At 39.6% G+C, this 20,533-nt stretch overlaps 2 protein-coding genes across 2 annotated transcripts in view; one reads left to right on the top strand and one right to left on the bottom strand.

Moving 5' to 3' along the window:
• Positions 1-1,796: 1,796 nt before the first annotated feature.
• Positions 1,797-3,392, bottom strand: LOC137271730 (beta-1,4-galactosyltransferase galt-1-like). Its single transcript, XM_067804143.1, has 2 exons — positions 3,025-3,392; positions 1,797-2,724 (listed from the first exon to the last, which is right to left on the bottom strand). Exons 1-2 carry the CDS (start codon positions 3,390-3,392, stop codon positions 1,797-1,799), a joined length of 1,296 nt encoding a protein of 431 aa, XP_067660244.1.
• Positions 3,393-11,449: 8,057 nt separating this feature from the next.
• Positions 11,450-20,533, top strand: part of LOC137290242 (selenoprotein S-like) — a 69,771-nt gene continuing 60,687 nt past the window's right edge. Inside the window, exons 1-4 of the mRNA XM_067821003.1 lie at positions 11,450-11,706; positions 14,733-14,867; positions 15,672-15,778; positions 18,136-18,219. Coding sequence (XP_067677104.1) covers positions 11,619-11,706; positions 14,733-14,867; positions 15,672-15,778; positions 18,136-18,219 — 414 coding nt within the window. The 5' untranslated portion in view covers positions 11,450-11,618. The remainder of the gene's footprint in view (positions 11,707-14,732; positions 14,868-15,671; positions 15,779-18,135; positions 18,220-20,533) is intronic.

Here is a 20,533-nt window from a genome sequence, read left to right on the forward strand (position 1 = left end):
CCTTTCTGTTTCGATTTTTGCGTGGAAATAGCGTGATCTGGCAGAAATGCAGAAGATATTGTGTTCGGAACTGTCAACAGACAATCGGTGCCTGCCAGTGCCAGTTTGACAGCTCAGCATCCGAAAGCTTAGGGGACGTAGCAACAGTAACCACGGTGGGCGGAGCTTGGCCGGGGAATCGGAACCATGTGTAACCCTCCCTCTTTCTTGGTTTATATATTTTGGGGGAAAAAAACAGAAATGGTAGAATGATCAGATCTATAACCTGGCAGAATATTGGAAATTGGAATCCAAGGTTAGGTCATATCTTGTGAAATAATGAAGAAATCTTATCTGGCTCGTCGCCTTTTGTTTTTGTTTACAACACGTATATTTCTTTTCAATTTCATTTAATTCTCTCCAAATTCTTTCCGAAAAGGATATTAAATTCCAGAGTTCACAACCTCTTCTGAACATTTTCAAATATGTCTTTACAGAAATTTGGGCTGTTGGTATTAGGTCTTAGTAAGTGTAATTCTGCGATGATATAATTTACCTTTTCATCGATAATTGTTCTTTGGATAGTGTAGTCAATGTGTGTATATATATATATATATATATATATGTGTGTGTGTGTGTGTGTGTGTGTGTGTGTGTATGTGTGTGTATATGTATATATGTGTGTGTGTATATATATATGTATGTATGTATGTATGTATGTATGTATGTATGTATGTATGTATGTATGTATGTATGTATGTATGTATGTATGTATGTATGTATAATTGCTCCCTGTAAATCCAACGACATATATATATATATATTATTGAAAAGTATTGCGTTGGATTTACAGGGAGCAATTATACATTGCAGACCCCGCACAAAGCCATCACGGTTGATGGCTGGCTGTTGCCTCCGTATGTGTGTGGCTTCCTGAGGCTAATTTTGGCGCTATTATGAATGTTTTGTAAACAAATAATTGAGATTTTTTCTCTCGATACGTTCGCACAACTTCTTACCTCTGCAAATGTGATGAAAGCATTTTAATTTTCTTAATTTGGTCATTCATATCGGCATTTTGTTATAAAACAATAAGGCTCTATGACAGAAATATATACTGATCAGTGGCATGGTAGTGTGAATTTGATGCAATAGGTCTTGTGGCATATAAAACATGAGACGTCAGTATGGTGAATGTAGTGTCTACCTAGCATAACACATGGGAACAGTTCTGCTTTAAAAATATAAACAAAACAAACACAGCAAAAGAAATGTAAAAAACAAAGTGACTCACCTTTATCAATGTGTAACTTTGCCTCGTGATTTAGCTATAGGAAAATACTGACATATAATCCAGTCGTCAGAGGACAATATCGCGCAAATGACCCCAATGTGACGAAACATACTCACCCAGCTGCCGTCGTAGGCCCGTGAGCTTGTCACATGGACCTTTTTTATCAGTTCGTTTCAACTGTCACATTATTATTTCGATTCGTGCACATTGTACTTGGCAGCATGCAATCTGTAAAAGAGACCCAAGAGACCCGCGAGGGTCCGGGTAAGAATTGTTCTTCAGCAGCCCATGCTGAAAGAGAGACAATATTCTATCTGTATGGCAGCTGCCTGTAAATAATCGAGAATCCAATGATCAACAACATGAGCATCCACGTACACATCTGGGATAGATGGCATGTGTCAACCAAGTCAGCGAGCCTCTAACAACAAGACTAAAGACCATTTCCTATCGGATCTTTTTGTTTGATATTCAGTGGAAGTGTCCACATTCGGCGTATGGACGAAACAAGTAATGATGGTTATTACTTTGAACAGTGTTTGTTTCGACATCTCTTCAGTACAGCCTCTGCAAGAAGCTGGGAGTACCTGTGCAGGAAGAGGTCCTGGGAAACAGATTCAGCAGATTGCGCCTGTGTTACTTTGCGGTAATGATGCAAATGAGCAATGGACTGGTTCACTACCTGGGTTTGGTAACCTGGCTTAAATTTTAGGACGTAATGGACGCTCATCTCCTCCACAGTATCGGGAATAATCAGCGACTTCGGTGTCTTGAATACCGGACTTACTATTTCTCTAGTCGTATATAACAACGGGTGGATATCATATCGAAAAGCATGTTGTTTCAGAGGAAAGTCGACCATTGTCTTATTTGCTAATAAAGGATAATACACATTCCTGAAGAGAAGAGCTCCAATTGCTTCCTGGCCATTAGTTGATTTGTTCATTTGCTCATCTGCCAGTTCAACAAGGCTCTTATGCTTCCTTGGAACAACGATTTCATCAAAATCATGGTAAATTACATACTTAGCCGATCCTATTTGGGACAAACGACAATCATGGAGTGTGCTTATTTGCTGCCAGTGGACATACTCTTGGATGTACTTCTGAATGGGACCTGCAGGCAAAGTAAAGTTTCTCAGTTCAACAATACCTTCAGCTTCATACTCTTTGAGTGCAGTCACAACATCGTTTGACTGAGAGCCAAGATAGAAGATGAATTTGTCAATTCCAAATATACGACTGAGTTCAATGTTCCAAACCAACTGTGTCAAATTACTGTAGTTGCTCTCAAAGGGTTTGCAACATCTTGTTATGTTGTTTCGTTTCCTCTTGGGATACCACACTGTGATGTTGTTTCTTGGTGAGATTTCCCCGTATTTGTGCACGGAGAGAAAAGCGGGTTTACCAGCTCTTAATGGGCGAGGGCAGATCACATAGCCGTTACAGTATCTGAAGTTAAAATGCACGTTTAAGTGATAATCACGTTTAGAGTTATGATAGTCAGTGATGTAACTTTTGACATGAAAAGGGTTAATTTACAGACATTAATTATTTTCGGAAATGTTGGAGGACATTCTCTTTCAAATCACATTGTTCGGTTAATTATGCGTTATGGCATCTTAAGAGTTTTACCACCCCAAGGGACACTTGAAAGTGTTCATTCCTCAAAGAGATATATTCAGAAACTAGGTTGAAAGGCATATTGATGCTGGAGTTAATACATATTCAGAATAAAGGTTTCATACTAACATTCTCTTCTTTGAATTTCTTGGGTAAAAGTTGCATTGTTGGAATCCAATTGTTCTGACAGTTTTTCCATTGGGGTATTCAAGCATGCATGTGAACTTATGCTTGGTGTCTTTTCGAATCATTGCAATGACTCGGACTACTGGCAATTCATCCTTGTTGTCACTGTATCCTGCATACACAAAAGTGACGTTGTCACTGACCCATTGGAACCCCCCAAATCTTCGTCTTGCTTCTTCTTTTCCATCATTTCTATCACCTTCAAGCGTCTCCATAGGAGATGCCCGGGCGTCATCGATGACACTAATGACAGATGAACCTCGTTCATAGGCTTGTTTAGATGCATTCAATCTTTGAACTTTGCCAGTCATAGTCCTTCGTTTGTCTGTTTGGCCTCTCAGTTTATAGTGGTAAAGGATGAGATTCAATGTTACATATATTGTAAGAACTGCTAAAGCCTTCACCAGGTTGGTAACCATCTCTTTTGATCTGGCAACAGGTGTCTTGACTGCCTGCAAAGTTAAAAGCAAAAAGGAGCAAGGTTGGTTGGTAGGGTGGATGGATTGGTGATTGAGTGAGTGAGTGAATGGGGCTTTATGCCTCTTTCAGCAATATTCCAGCAATATCGCGGCGGGGACACCAGTAACGGACTTCACACATTGTACCCATGTGAAGAATAGACCCAGGGCCTTCCGCGTGACGAGCGAACATTTTAACCACTAGATTACCCAACACTCCAAAGGCAAAATTTAAATATGTGACGACGACACAGCGACTTGTCAGTAGTGAGGACAGGAACAGACAAGCCTGGAATAAAATGCTGAGAAACGCACAGAGGGTGTGAACGCAAATTCTCAGCCTGTTGAAACTTTGTCTCAGATAAGAGGGAGTCCTTGGAGCGAGTGAAACAAATTTCCACGTCAGTGCCTTTGTAAAGGTTCCAGGTTGCGAAGTCTTGGAAAAAGTATTTCTTCTTCCACATAACTGACTGGTCAGAAATATATTGGTTGATCTTCGTAAATTTTAAATTTCACAAATTTATGACATTCTGTATTAAAACCTGTTCCAGATCATACAAGAACCCATGTGGGGAATCGAACTCGAGTCTTCGGCGTGACAGGCGAACACAAGACTATCCCACCGCATAATGACGAACACAATGCCTGATGCAACACACTATTTTGAACCACATGTCCCTTTATATTAAGGACCCCCAAGTCCCCATGTTCCCTAGTATGGTGATATATACCTCGTGTTTTATTGCCTGCTTTAATTACTAGAATGTTTTACTTTTCCGTGCTAGTTTCATCTCCAAAACTGTGATACCCTAGTATTGTTACTGTCCGTCGTCACAAGTTTTATTCTTCAAAATGTTTTCTTTTTCTTATATAACTTGTTGTCGTCACGATATGGCTGAGATATTGCCGATGTGGCGTTAGACATTAAATCATTCACTCCGGGCCGTCATATAACCGGGACATTGCTGACAGCAAAGGATATATTGAAGTGAACACCGATTTGTCTGGAGCGGTGGGTTAGCCTAGCGGTTAAAGCGTTCGCATACACATGGCACATATGAATAAAGCATCTCTCTTGGCAGACGCTCGATCAAGTATACCAATGATGGAAAATGGGTACCCGGTGGGACAAGTCATATGACTATAACTCTCTCGGCAGCTTGGGTAATAATGTTGTGTTCTGTAAGCACGGTTTCAGCATTCCTTTTTGTGGTGTAGAGTATTACGCTGTGTAAGTAACCTCGGTATTATTGTTATTATTATGTGTGAAAGTGAGTATGAGTTTCAGTCCTTCAGTGCCAAAAAGTATACATACTTCGATACAGTATATGTTGTTCCATGGGCCAAGGTATTTGTGACGCTTTTTGTTGATGAAATTATATTGGACCATCTGTTTGATTGGCCTGTTCTGTTTCACTGGCATTTTACGAGTTTCTTACGATAATGGAAAAGTACAATACTTAATTGATGATACTTCTTTATTTCTATGATGCGACGTTTCGGTGTAGCTTCTTATACCGTTTTCAAGTTCGGGGCAGGGGGGCGGCCTAGTGGTTGAAGCCCAGGATCGATTTTCTACATGGGTACAATGTGATAAACCATTTTTGGTGTCCTCCGCCGTGATGTTGCTAAGATATTGTTAAACGCTGCGTAAAACCAAACCCACACACACATACACAAAAGAAGAGTGGGTGAGTATAGTTTTATGCCGCTATTTTCGCAATATCCCAGCGATATCGCGGACACTATGCAGAAATGGGCTCCACGCATTGTTCACTTGTTGGGGAATCTAACGCTTTAATCATGAGGCTACCAAACCGCACGTGTGCCTTAAGAACTTTGATTGATGCCATTGTATGATCAGCCCACTTTGCAATAGTTTTTAACTCAAAGGTTTATTGTGTTTTTTAATGTGTTTATTGTACTTTAAACAATTTTGATCTGGGTCATAATTGACAGTATCATCCTCAATGGTGTATAAAGACAATTTGGCTCATATAATATCGTTTCAAGACATCATGTTGTCTTTCATGAACGCCAACAAATACTGCTTATTCCAGGAACACTATCCTGGCGAGGAATACCAGAAACTGGCAGCACACACTGTACCTAGTGTGAGAATTCGAACCCGTCATGAGCGAACACTTTAATCACTAGTTTACCCCATCGCTTCTTTAGCCTAGATGAACACCACGTCACCAACATAGATGTCGTCAAGTGTATTGTTCCAGAAGAGATGATGAACTTGCCAGCTGTTGCCAGGAGAGTATCAAACTATATATAATGTATTGATACTTGAATGCATGACGCGTTTTATGGATAGCTATTTTTTATTCTTTTCGCGATGTTTCAGAGCTAAATCTTGCTGCTTTATCAAGCGGTGCTGAGACAGTGAAAAGAGTTAATATATATAGATTAAAACATGTTTTCACCATGTAATGAGGGAGAATGTGCAAAGATAACAACACAGTTGCGGAGCTAATTAGATCCCTGGCGTTAATCGTCGCTCGATAAGAAGGATCGCAACATCTCCAATATGCTGTGTCACGCTTTACTAGTCTTAATTCGAAACTTATATCCCTGATACACTAAGCTTCTACCACCTCGACCATTTGGAACAAACTGAACTTGCTATAGCATGGCAACTAATACACCTCACAGCAAAACAATTACTGCTGTACTCCATACATGGAGAAGTATGGTGATGTATGGAGTGTGTGGAGTAATGGCTGAACAAAAATCGCTTGTGTCTGTCTTGGCTTGGTCACCTTCTCCGTCGGTTAGCTCCAACGAAGTTGTAAAACCACTGGAGTGAGCATAGGGAACATTACCTTTAAGTCGAACAAAGACCATTCTAAGCACAAGGTGGATAAGAAAAGCTGAAGTGGAAAAGAAACGAAATAAGTCTAAATTGATATTTGACATTTCATGGCCTAATTTTCTTGTATTTGGTGTTAAAGCTACTTAACTAGAAAATAAATACATAGCATATGAAATATTATATCAAATATTGCAACAAATCCTGTCTAAGATAATACAACATATCAATAATGCCAAAAGTAAGTCTGTGTTGCAAGATGGACAGTTCCCTCTGTGGATCTTCATATTTCTTTTTCTCTGGCCGGCAGTATGTTACAGCATTTTCAGTTTATTAATTTGTGGCTCCTACAAAAAGAGACTTCTATCGTATCGAAAACGTTGGGATGGCCTTTCCAAAACTCTTCTTTTACCTTCCATGCCAACCTCGACGATAAGCATGCGGATAATACTAAATTGGTAAATGGAACATTGTTACGAATTGCAACTATACCACTCATTGAATTGACATATTTGACCAATGTATTTTAATCACATTATTTAATACTCTTCATAAAACCATTTCATAATACATGATAGACATCCACTCTCCTCTGCTGTTTGATTAAGCATGAAACGGCGGTTGCGTTCGCACGTAACATATTCGTACCTTTATATCATAGTTGACACGTTCAGGGTTCTGTATGCCAGGTTGTTTAGTGACTTCACCAACAGTGGAAATAGCCGAGTCTACACATCCCCGGGAACTCCAAGAAGCAGCATTTCTCTAGGGTTCGTTCTGAGCAAGTACCCATCGATATATGTAGATATTTGCCACCTCGTGAGTGAACTAACTGCTGGTTTGCCATAATATGAAAGTGATGAATTTGAACGCACGTATGGGCGGCATATTATATATACCCAAGATGATGAGTTGATGGCTGTTCATATCAATCAATGTCAATCAGTGATTCTCTAAACATACAAAGTGATCATATTTATTGATTTCTCTATGTAAGTGAACAAAGGGTAAAGTTCAAGTCACCTATTTCGATAGATAGCTCGTATAACCCAGAACGTTACACCCCCAAGATCAAAGGATTTTTATAGCAATAACTCATTTATTTAAAAAAAAGAAAACCGACAACGTTTCCGGGCCACCGTAAGGGATACAAGTGTCCGCGACCTGCTGCACCACCTTTGACGATAGCACGACAGGACCGCAATACACTTGCGAAATCAGTTCAAAACAGTTGCTGATGCTGCATTAATGCAGATGGACATCAACGGATTTATCAACGTGGTCAAACTGTGGTCATTTTGGAAGGGGTGGTACCATGACCAAAGACAAGTGCTGAATTGACACCGACAGACCATCCCACAGCTGTTTCTGAGAAATCTGTGTCTTCCAATGACCCCGGAGACTGTCTTGCAGTGCATGGTGGACACACACGATATTGACTGCAAGTGACACCTCTTTTGTTCGATGTCGTGGTTGCGTCACTGACGTCGTTGTTGACTGGACATGTTCCAAGTGATCCACAGATGTCAATGTAAAACATATCTGCCAGTTGTATCTATATATGTTGGCGGTTTTAATGGCTTCAGCATATTTAGTGGGAATGTATTTCTTTAGTGGAAGTCGCGGTGGCTGAGCGGGCTAGGCGGCTGACTTTGTGTGCTGGCGATTAGGTGCCTGACTCTGAGGGTGCGGGTTCGAATCCCGGATGGGACTCAACCGAAAAAAGTACTAGAATTTGTACTTTACTAAGAAAGTGAAATCCCAAATATGACATATGTTGCAGAACAACCTGGTTAAAATTATTTTCAGCAACCTATGTTTGACGTTTGTCATAAGAGGCAACCAACGTGATCGGGTGGTCAGGCTCGCTGACTTGGTTGACACATCTCATCGATTCCCAATGGCGCAGATCGATGCTCCTGCCGTCGAATGTCTGGTCTAGACTCGATTATTTGCAGACAGCCGCCATATAGCTGGAATCTTGCAGAGTGCGACGTAAAACTAAACTCACTCGCCTCACCACTCGCCGTGTTACATTCAGCATTACTGTTTCTCACTCGCAAATGGAGACTTTGGTGAGCTGATGTTATATTAGTGACCCATTACTTTAGATTTGACTCATTTGCATTGTACATGAAACCCCTATTGTGAATCTTTGTATCTTGGTCTTGTTTGCTCAATACAGATGACTGAAAACTTTAGACTTGTCAGTGTTATGTTTTGCTGGTTCTGAGGGAATTTCTTATACCGTTCGTAATGGCAAATTATTAACCGTAACAAATGCCTGTCACGTCATGTGCGTCTGGCGTTTGGATAACTCTGGCAATAATACTTCTGGAACCAATGGGCACACAGTACCAAAGGTACGTAACTGAAGCGTGCAATCTGAGGAAAGTGTGATGCTCCTATGTAAATATGGTGACGCAGATTACATCACGTAGATTACACAGACGTCCTTCAGCACCCACCATACGTTTAAAGTGTTAAGGTAGAGCATTGTCTTCACTTAGGTATTACTAACGAATAGGTCCGTCTATTGACAAAAGGTCATTTGGTGACGCTGGATGTACAGTTTTGATGGTGGTCACGTAGATTATGTCCTTAAAAGATCTCTTCAACGTTAAACCTGTGAATCATCCTGGTGAAATATCGACTTAAATTTAGAGACTATGAGATGTTGTTTTGTCCCTACAAAGAACTCTAAATAGGGAATATTATCTTATGAATGCATTTAACTTTTGTAATAATTATATGGTCATTTTCATGGGGTAACGTAGATTACGCTTTTTTGAGGCATCACATTAAAACATAAGTTATTAAAAAATAAACCATATCAAGATATGTTCTGGGTATGGAAGAGGCTAACAATACCTTATGTTGAAAATATCATATGTTTTGTTCACATTAGATGACAGTTTACTTTGAAATATTGACTCAAAATGTTATACTACATGCACATTTTGGTGATTCAGACACACTTTTTGCCCCGAGTCACATGCATGAATAACAAATCAGAATTAATTCCTACATTTGGGACACATACCAATTTTCAAGACAGTAAGGTGAATTTTCAAGATACTAAGTTGAATCTTCAAGATATTTACTTGAATATTCAAGATATTTACTTGAATATTCAACAAAGTTGTGTTGAATTGTCAAGATGGGATGTTGAACTTTCAAGATACTAAGTTGGATTTTCAAGATAGCAAGTTGGATTTTCAATATAGCAAGTTGAGTTTTCAACATACTAAGTTGAATTTTCAAGATACAAGATGCCGAATAATAGCGAAGTGTGGCCCTACTAGGCTTCCGTAGTATGGGTAGCTCCTACACCTACCACTAAGTTGTCAGCGCCCGCAGTATGTTGGAAAGCGCACGTAAAATCTCAAAAATCATCACCTTCTACCAGTAGTACCTCACTCTTGCTTGACAGCAGTATGAGAACGTCGCATCGCAATATAATTTAAAAAGTTGTCATCCATAATGTATCACACCCACTTATAATTCAGTGGTTTCTAAAATGCCAATCAAACACATCAGTCACTCTTCGTTTAACGCGAACTTCGTTTTCCAGTGTCAGTGGTATCGTTTCATCAATAAACATTTTATGACTGCTTTGTTCAGAGAATTTCACTTTCCTTTTCCATGCATGGTTTGGAAATTCTCCTTCAGCTAGCGAAACATATCACTGTAGGGCCGGGAAGCGCCTAAATGTTCTACCCGGCTACCCCACTCCCTATAACCCTACCCTACCCCGATACCCGTTTTGCTAATTCCTGACATCAAATTTGTAAGAAATGACAATATATTCCTCAGCTTGGAGGCTTAGAGTTTTACAATGTCATAAAAAGTGATTCTAAATTATGTCTAAATCTTCCTTTTAATTTTGAAAAATAGCGCATTACAATTTAGCTGTTAGTCACATCATTAGTACGGGTCCGGGTCCCACCCATTACCCGTCGGGCCCCGGTATCCCGGTTACAAGTCACAGGTCAAATACAATATTAATTTGATGAGTGGGGTAGTGTGTGAAGAAATATTCACAAAGAAAGCAAAAACTGCCCCTGGCAGCTCTGTTTATCCCAGGAGCGGTGGTGTAGCATTGTGGCTAAAACGATCACTCGTCACGTTGAAAGTCCGAGTTCCATTCCCCATATGGGTACAATTTATAATACGATTGCTAGTTATATAACATTGCTTTGTTGTTTGCCGCTTTCAAATCGAGTATCTTTACGGACTTGCTAGTTATTGTTTTAGCCTCAACGTGGGAATCAACATGAAATAGCGCATCTTCAAGGGTGTAAGACATCGATGTTCATGCTGTTGATCACTGGATTGTCTAGTCCGCACTCGATTATTATATGGAATATGCTGGAATATTTCCGAGTACGGCGTTAAACATCAAACCAAATCGTAGCAGGGATACTCTATAACACTCTCTATATAGGCTCCCTGATCGTAGCTAAGATACGGACAAGCATACATAGTTTTTACTATATTTCTTGTTTTTGAAAAAGGAATGATCACAACATGTAAAACACTGATTATAGAATTGTACTGCGAGGTCCTTCACTGTGAGGGTGATGCATCTTACTGCCAGCACACAATGTTTGCTTCCACCAGAAAAAAGGTTCTAGCATACATACTACTAGCGTTCCCTTGTTACAAACGTAAATTTAATCGGCAGGTGTCACGTATAACTCTAGCAGTTTGTCCACTTTCTAAATGGCAGTGTGAGATCTATTCGAAGCTTTCGGTCATGGGAGGTCATTTACACGTGCTATACAGTTCTAGCCATATGTTAAATTTAAACATCAAATATCTGTACAAATTTTAACTGTTGTCGAGTTGTTTTTTTTCGAACAACGTCGATGACAGGAAATATATGCTCTTGAAAATTGTTGGTGTATGTGTGTGTGTGTATAATAATATATTATTCTATGCGCACAGTACGTGTGGATTATTATGAAATGGCTTGAACCACATATACATTATACAGAGAGGATATTGTACTGATCTGACATATTTTCTGTTCATATTTTCTGTCATCCTGGTTCAGCCATTACAAACTGAGCAATTTTGATCTTGAGTTATCTCCCTTTAGGTCTCTCTGAAAGTGAGGAGTGTTTGTATCAGTTTCCTGTGACGTGACGACTTTTGTTTTGATGATTCGTGTTTTCGTTAGTTGATGTACTAGAACACGTATATAAAGTGAACAGCGTCGATATTGACTCAGACGTGGTCAGATTTGGTCTCGCGCCATGGGAGATGTTGGCGAAGAGGGGAATCCTCATCCACAGGTTTTAAGAAATGAAAATCCAGCTTTTATCACCGACGTGTTTTCTACAGGTATTTTGATTGACTGACACCTCGTCTCAGAAATGACCGTATTTTACAAGGCTCCACAAATTATAGTCATAAAATATAATGATAAGGAGCTAAGAGACTTTCTTCATTTCCTGAATTTGTGGTAATCTAGTCTTGCCACATATTCTAAAGTTGTAACTTGTGTTTCTCAGTGTGTATCACTGTATGACCAACTAAATATTATATCATTTTGCCTGTCATGTATTTGGTAGGGGCAGGTGGATGGCTGAGTCACAATGATGCGGGTATGGAAAAATTTCCTCCCGTGTCTCCCTTAAGTCTTAACCTTGGGGAAAACGTTATTAGAGTGTAGTTTTTATGAGTTGTACTGTTAAAACTTGTTAAAACTTCTTATTATCAAAGATGACAAGAATTTTTTATGGATGATCAACTTCTTTATTGCAGGGTAGCGACGTTTCGGTATAGATTCTTATACCGTTTTCAAGAATCTATACCGAAACGTCGCTACCCTGCAATAAAGAAGTTGATCATCCATAAAAAATTCTTGTCATCTTTATCTCAGCAACTTCTAGAATGCCTCTCAAACAGTTCTTATTATCAGATGAGGAATATATATTCAGGTGATATGATTTGGCTAGAATGAAATTTAAGTGGGGATATGGAGGGAAGTCTTACCGAGGGTATTACAGTGGGATTCAGGGTGGTTTAGTTGTGGAAGGTAGTAAAAAAATCTCAACAAGAAACCACTGATTAATAGGTATGTTTAATAGGAAATACATATGCATATAAGTGCTTTATCATATATTGTCTTCCCAGTATGGGTACTGAAAAAAGTATATAACATAGATACAAAGATACATAATGCATTACAGAAAGATAATTATTCTTAGTAAATTATGATGGTGACACAGGTGTGGTCTTACCAGATCAGATACTCTGCTGTAGTGATTCTGCTATCTCGCTATAATACTGCAAACCTAGCCCACACTGTAGTGGTTTAACACCCTGGTTACACCGGTCTTGTGACCAAGTTAGACCCAAAATTTGGTCTCTAGTGCTTGCTGTCACTCACACAGAGGTCGCTAGTGAGTATAAGTGCAGTCTCTTTGGTCTTCAAGATTGTTGCTTTGGTCTCCATCACTCTCCATCTGACAAAAAGTGTTTTTTATTGTCAGAAATAGACGGAAAGTATTTGTACCTGTATTTGTTGAGTTACGTAAGTTATCTCATAATTGGTTGTAATGAGCTCACTACAGTCTCATCTTATTCTCAGTTGATCTCATGTGACGTCATATGTCATGTGGCTCGGCATATGGTTTCAACAATGGTTGTTCAGTTTCAGATTTTCTTCAGTCACCACCTCAATCACACACACTTGCGGCGATCGCAAGTGGTCACGAGCATGTGTTGCAGGTGTTGAGGTGATACAGATGAATGGCTGATGTCTGTTATCACGTGTTGTAGGTGTTGAGGTGATGTAGACCTATGTCTGATGTCTGTTAGCAGGTGTTGTAAGAGTAGAAGGTGATACAGACCTATGTCTGATGTCTGTGAGCAGGTGTTGTAGGTGTAGAGGTGATACAGACCTATGTCTGATGTATGTGAGCAGGTGTTGTAGGTGTAGAGGTGATACAGACCTATGTCTGATGTATGTGAGCAGGTGTTGTAGGTGTAGAGGTGATACAGACCTATGTCTGATGTATGTGAGCAGGTGTTGTAAGAGTAGAAGGTGATACAGACCTATGTCTGATGTCTGTGAGCAGGTGTTGTAGGTGTGGAGGTGATACTGACCAGTGACCTATGTCTGATGGCTGTTAGCAGGTGTTGTAGGTGTAGAGGTGATACAGACCTATGTCAGATGTATGTGAGCAGGTGTTGTAGGTGTAGAGGTGATACAGACCTATGTCTGATGTATGTGAGCAGGTGTTGTAGGTGTAGAGGTGATACAGACCTATGTCTGATGTCTGTTAGCAGGTGTTGTAAGAGTAGAAGGTGATACAGACCTATGTCTGATGTCTGTGAGCAGGTGTTGTAGGTGTGGAGGTGATACTGACCAGTGACCTATGTCTGATGTCTGTGAGCAGGTGTTGTAGGTGTAGAGGTGATACAGACCTATGTCTGATGTCTGTGAGCAGGTGTTGTAGGTGTAGAGGTGATACAGACCTATGTCTGATGTCTGTGAGCAGGTGTTGTAGGTGTTGAGGTGATACTGACCAGTGACCTATGTCTGATGGCTGTTAGCAGGTGTTGTAGGTGTAGAGGTGATACAGACCTATGTCTGATGTCTGTGAGCAGGTGTTGTAGGTGCAGAGGTGATACAGACCTATGTCTGATGTCTGTTAGCAGGTGTTGTAAGAGTAGAGGTGATACTGACCAGTGACCTATGTCTGATGGCTGTTAGCAGGTGTTGTAGGTGTAGAGGTGATACAGACCTATGTCTGATGGCTGTTAGCAGGTGTTGTAGGTGTAGAGGTGATACAGACCTATGTCTGATGTATGTGAGCAGGTGTTGTAGGTGTAGAGGTGATACAGACCTATGTCTGATGTATGTGAGCAGGTGTTGTAGGTGTAGAGGTGATACAGACCTATGTCTGATGTCTGTTAGCAGGTGTTGTAAGAGTAGAAGGTGATACAGACCTATGTCTGATGTCTGTTAGCAGGTGTTGTAGGTGTGGAGGTGATACTGACCAGTGACCTATGTCTGATGGCTGTTAGCAGGTGTTGTAGGTGTAGAGGTGATACAGACCTATGTCTGATGTCTGTGAGCAGGTGTTGTAGGTGTGGAGGTGATACTGACCAGTGACCTGTGTCTGATGGCTGTTAGCAGGTGTTGTAGGTGTAGAGGTGATACAGACCTATGTCTGATGTCTGTGAGCAGGTGTTGTAGGTGTAGAGGTGATACAGACCTATGTCTGATGTCTGTTAGCAGGTGTTGTAAGAGTAGAGGTGATACTGACCAGTGACCTATGTCTGATGTCTGTGAGCAGGTGTTGTAGGTGTAGAGGTGATACAGACCTATGTCTGATGTCTGTGAGCATGTGTTGCAGGTGTTGAGGTGATACAGACCTATGGCTGGTTCCTGCTTGCTGGGGTTTTTCTCCTCCTGTATCTGAGGAACAAGTTCCAGGCATCCTGGGACAAGATGCAGAAGTCTCGAGAGGAAGAAAGCTACAAGAAATATGGTATGCTGACAGCTTGGTTCATAGGCGAAGTCTTAGTTCCAAGCCATTTAAAAATTATCAAATTTATGTTATGATAACTTCATCATGTTGTTTTTAATTTCAATGTATGATACAGCAAAGGTGAACCGTAATGTATTTAGTAACTATTCATAATTTATGGCTTAGGGGTGTTGGTGTTTTTAGTGATGAATTGTGTACAAATGTAATGAAGTGAATGATCCTACCTCAACAGAACAAAATGGGTGACAGCCCCTGGAATATTGGGTGATAGTTTTAACAGAATAGCTGCATGACTTACAAACCATGCAAACTGCACCTATAACAAGAAACGTTATGGTAATGGGAAGGTGTGGCACACACCACATGATCTGAAAATGTGATCTCTAAACTGCGAATAACTACATGGTATGAATGCATGACATGTATTGTCATACTCGGTTTGCCAGCTGGTGAAGGCTGTATTTAGAAACCAAGGGTATTCCAAGTTACGGTATTTTCACCATGTCAAAATGGACAATGTTACATTTTAGTTACAAGAAAATTAAGGAAGTAATTTAGAAATCTAACTAACCAGAACACACATATTTTATGTGCAGAACATGTAGGTAGGAGATATAATACATGAAATAAGATTTATTTGAGTGAAACACAGAGGCTTTTGTGCTAACTTGAACACTGCATAAGAGTTGCCGCAGCAAAGATCAATGGTCAAATCCCAGCACAGGAAATTTTATGGCAGCTGATGATTACTGTTAAAGAAGTCTTGTACGTCTATTGTACTTTTGAACTGGTTGTTTACTCTAGATGTAGGTGTGGCTCAGAGCCGACTCGAGGCCATGGAGCGGTCAAGACAACGTATGCAGGAACAGCTCAATGCCCAGGCAGAAGAATATGCAGAGAAACAGAGAAAGGTATGGGCTTTGTTTCCTCCCTGGCGTGCCAGAGCATTGAGCCTTTTTGTTTTGATGGTTAATCATGCTTTTTACCCTTGTTTACCATGCAAATCCCCTGGATGGTCTTGTTTTCTGTACTTGTAGATCACAGGCCCCATTGTACAAATACGAGTACAGTGTCAGTGATCAAATTAAATGTGTGCTAACATGTGAAATACATTTATTATTTCTCATCTGTTTCATCTGTGTCAAGAATGCAGATGTTGGCATCTCAGTCATTGACTTTAATCGTCAGTCACTAAATGTCACAAACCGAAATATATTATCTTGTAAATATCTTTGCTTAAGAAAGCTGCCCCGGGATATGATAGACAAGTAAACAGAAAGTGGGGTTCATTTTGTTGTGTTTTAATTTTCAAAATTTACATTTTTTAAGTTTGCCATAAATATTAAAATTTTGACCATGTTCAATTTCGAACTTGTGCGTAGTAAGCTGTAAACAACACAATGTCAATCTTCCTTCATCTACTGTAATATTAAAATCCCCCCTGCATGTAATGCAGGGGGATATAGTCGATGCCTCGTCCGTCCCTCCATCCATCCATCCGTAATCATTTGGTTTCCGGAGCATAACTCAGAAACCGTTCAATACTTTTAGACCAAACTTGATAGATATAATAATCTCAACCTGTAATTGTGCCTTTTGCTGTTTACAGAGTTTGGGCATTTTTATCTTTTTCATTTTTCCATGGAACGTTTTGGTGTTAGTCTAATGGTGGAGTGGGCTTCGTTTCCGGAGCATGACTCAGATACCATTCAATATTTTTCTGCAAAACTTGGTAGATATGTGTGACAGACCCCAAAGTGGTGCCTTTTGCTATTTACAGGTTTTTGTGATTTATTATTTTCTGGATTTCAATGGAAATGTTTCAGACTTAGTCTCAAATTTGAGAGATGGGCTTCGTTTCTGGAGCATGACTCAAAAACTGTTCTATATTTTTCTGGAAAACTTGTTACATACATCAGTCGGAACCTAACATGATGCCTTTTGCTAGTTACAGGTTTTTGTGATTTCCTAGTTTCTCAGTTTCCATGGAAACGATTCAGACTTTGTCTCTGAAGTGAGAGGTGTGTTTCGTTTCCGGAGTGGAACTCAAAAACTTCTTGATATCTATCAGTGTAACTTGGTAGATATGTGTAGCAGACCCCAAAGTGGTGCCTTTTGGTATTTGCAGGTTTTTGTGATTTATTATTTTCTCAGCTTCCATGGAAACGTTTTGGACTAACGTTTTGGACTTGAGTCTCAAAAGTGAGAGATGCGTTTTGTTTCCAGAGCAGAACTCAAAAACTTCTTAACATCTGTCAGTGTAACTTGGTAGATATGTGTGGCAGATCCCAAAGTGGTGCTTTTTGGTATTTACAGGTTTTTGTGATTTATCATTTTCTCGGTTTCTATGGAAACATTTCGGACTGAGTCTCAAAATGGAGGGATGGGCTTCGTTCCTGCAGCAGAACTCAAAAACTGTTCAATATTTTTCTGAAAAACTTGGTAGACTTATCAATGGGAACCTAAAGTGGTGCCTTTTGGTACTTACAGGTTTTTGCGATTTATTATTTTCTGGGTTTCCACGGAAACATTCCAGAGTCAGACTGTTTCGTTTCCAGAGCAGAAGTCAAAAACTTCTTAATATCTGTCAGAGTTACTTGGTAGATATGTGTGGCAGACCCCAAGGTTGTGCCTTTTGGTATCAAGAGTTTTTTGTGATTTATTATTTTCTCGGTTCCATGAACACGTTGCGGACTTCATTTCCAGAGCACAACTCGAAAACCATTTCATATCTTTCAAAAGATCTTGGCAGATATATGAGACAGATCTTGAAATGGTGACTTTTTCTGATTATAGATATATGGCATTTATATTTTTCATGAATTCCATGGAAACAATTCAGACATGGTCTGAAAACACAACAAGTAACTGTCAGATGATTTGTCCTTTCAACTATGTGGGGGCCAGGGGGATATGTCATCTTCTGATGACTCTTGTTCAAATAGTTCTCGCCACCATATAGCTGGAATATTTTTGAGTATGGCATGAAACTGATCTCACTCACTCAAACATTTAACACAGGCATTGATTTGTGAACATTTCAATACATTAAAGCCATTCTCCCCTTATTCCTTCCACTGACTCACTAGGGTACTGATACAGTCTAGGCATTCACTCGTTCATCGTCTGAAGACTGAGTTTGATTCCCCACATGGGTACAATGTGTGAAGCCCATTTCTGGAAGTCTCTTGACATGATATTGCTAGAATATTGCTAAAAGTGGCTCAAAAGCTTACTCCCTCACTAACTCACTGATTTTTTGTGACAGAAAGAGGAAGAAAAGAGGAAACAAAAGATTGAAGATTGGGATCGTCACTTAGAAGGAAAGGGCTACAGATCCAAATATAAGCCGGTATGTTCAATATATCTGTCATTGTAACCATTCACCAATAGTCAGACGTAACGTGTACGTGAAACAGCCTGCCATCTCTTGTATGCAGGCTAGCCTACCATCTCTTGTATGCGAGATAGCCTACTATCTCTTGTACACAAGACAGCCTCTTATATGCGAGATGCATGCTCTTTGTGGTAACAAGTGAAGTGCTTGACATTGATTTATTCGATCACTTTGAAACTCGATTGGAAGCGCACATGGTGAGGTTGATTAAAGCATCCCGTAAAATCTCCCAATCATTATTGCCAGTCATAAATCAGTCTGTGGTCATTGCTATGCCATTGTTAAATTTTTCAAATTATTGTGGTTTCTTAATTTACTAATGCATGATGCGGTTGATTTGTTACTGTTTCTGTTTCATGGCATTTGTTTGACTACCATGTTTTAGTCTTACAGGATCCTGAACTGGAGAAACACAGTGTTGTTGTTGTTGTTTTTTTGTTGTGTGTTGATTTACAGATTTAACCCTCAAACCTGTATGCAAAACAAACAATTATGTCACATACTTAAGAAATATAGTGCGTTCTACCACCATGTATAGTGTAATAAAGCACACTTTTGCCCTGAAATATTATAGTTAAAGCACAAGGATGCTTGTGGGATGCGATGAAGCAGTTTACAGTGGGAGGCTGTACGAGGCGATGGCAACTGACATCCATCGTGACGTCGGTTACATTGTGACATAATGTAAAAAAGTTCGATTATGGGGGGGTCAGACTGGAATGGGGCAGTGACGTCAACACACTGTGATGTAATGCAAAAAGTGCACATTATCGTCTGATAAAGTATTGTTGGCGCCTTTGATCTTTCACCAAAGCATCTTAGAAAATTACTTAACGATTGTATTGTACAATTTTCAAGGTTTTGCAAATCACTGCAAATTACTTTGAAATTACAATGGTCACACTCAGTAGAATGGCAATTAAAAACTGAATGGTAGAATAATTACAATGGCAGTATGAAATCTAATGCAGTGATATTAGTGAGTGATAACAATATTCACCAAACAGAAACTGTGGTCAAGTTTCCATACTTAAAAGAAATACAATAAATTACAGATCCATTGCATGTTTGATCTTCACAGACCCATTAAGATATTGTTGGTTGGTTTGTTGTTTAACACTGCACTCAGCAATACGACAGCTGTATGGCAGCGGTTGGTAAATATTTGAGTCTGGACCAGGCAATCTGGTGATCAGCATCATGAACATCAATTTGTGCATCTGAGATTGATAATGTGTCTACAAAGTCGGCGAGTCTGACCACCTGATCCTGTTCATCATCTCTAACAAGATCTCTCTCTCTGTCCATGTAAAAGTTCCTAATTTGACTGTTTTAATTTCATGCTGTTGCAGTTACATTTGGAACCTTGTGGAATGAATGGAGAATATTCAATGTCTCCTTTTCATTATTGTAACAGTGAGTGAGTGAGTGAGTGTAGTTTTACGCTGCTTTTGGCAATAATTCAGCCAAAGACTTCACACATTGTACCCATTTGGGGAATCAAACCCAGGTCATTGACGTGATGAGTGAACACTTGAACAACTGAGCTACCCACCTTCATTATTCTAATACATTTTCCTATTCCTTTAATGAAATTTAGGGTGTCATTCAAAATATATCTGTGCAAGTAACAACATACTGGTAATGTATAGAAAACATATTCCATAACAGACAGTCCCAGACTACTGACTAACCTAGAAATGTGTGAATTTACGATACATTTACCCATAAAGTGATATGTTCTCACAGATTTTTCAGACTACATTACAAATAATCTTTGTGGTATGATCCAAACAAATTAAATGAGCATCAACTGGAGATTTTTGTTGACGATGGCAGACTCTGATATGAGACAGTTGCTAAGGTGAAAAGGCATGATATTTCCTCTTGGGTCACTGTTGTGTTGGTAAGAGAGTTTGTTACCATGGTTGCACAGAATGTTAACCATCTGTCTGTTTCCTTCTACTGAAGACTTGCCTGCAACAAGGGAGATAACTGTTCAGACTCTACTGAAAAAAGACCCCCTGCTGTTGATCAAGTTGTTAAAAATGTATTGGCTCATAGTTACTTCCTCTACCTATTCTGCTATATGGGATACAACTTTGGTCTTTCAAATCAGTAAACCTTATTTCACTATGATGTAAAAGTCATTTCAAATGGGTATAACATCACTTTTAGTAATATTTCAGCAACATCATGCAGGGATGCTAGAAAAGAGCTTCGCACACTGTATCCATATGAGGAATCGAAATGGGATCTTTGTTGTGAA

This window comes from Haliotis asinina, chromosome 1, assembly GCF_037392515.1.
Source record: "Haliotis asinina isolate JCU_RB_2024 chromosome 1, JCU_Hal_asi_v2, whole genome shotgun sequence".
In the NCBI taxonomy this organism is placed as follows: Eukaryota; Metazoa; Mollusca; class Gastropoda; order Lepetellida; family Haliotidae; genus Haliotis; species Haliotis asinina.

Coding starts and splice junctions, on each gene's coding strand:
- LOC137271730 (XM_067804143.1), bottom strand. CDS start 3,392: ATGACTGGCAAAGTTCAAAGATTGAATGCATCTAAACAAGCCTATGAA. Junction 2,725..3,024: donor AGAAATTCAAAGAAGAGAAT/GTTAGTATGAAA, acceptor TTTTAACTTCAG/ATACTGTAACGGCTATGTGA.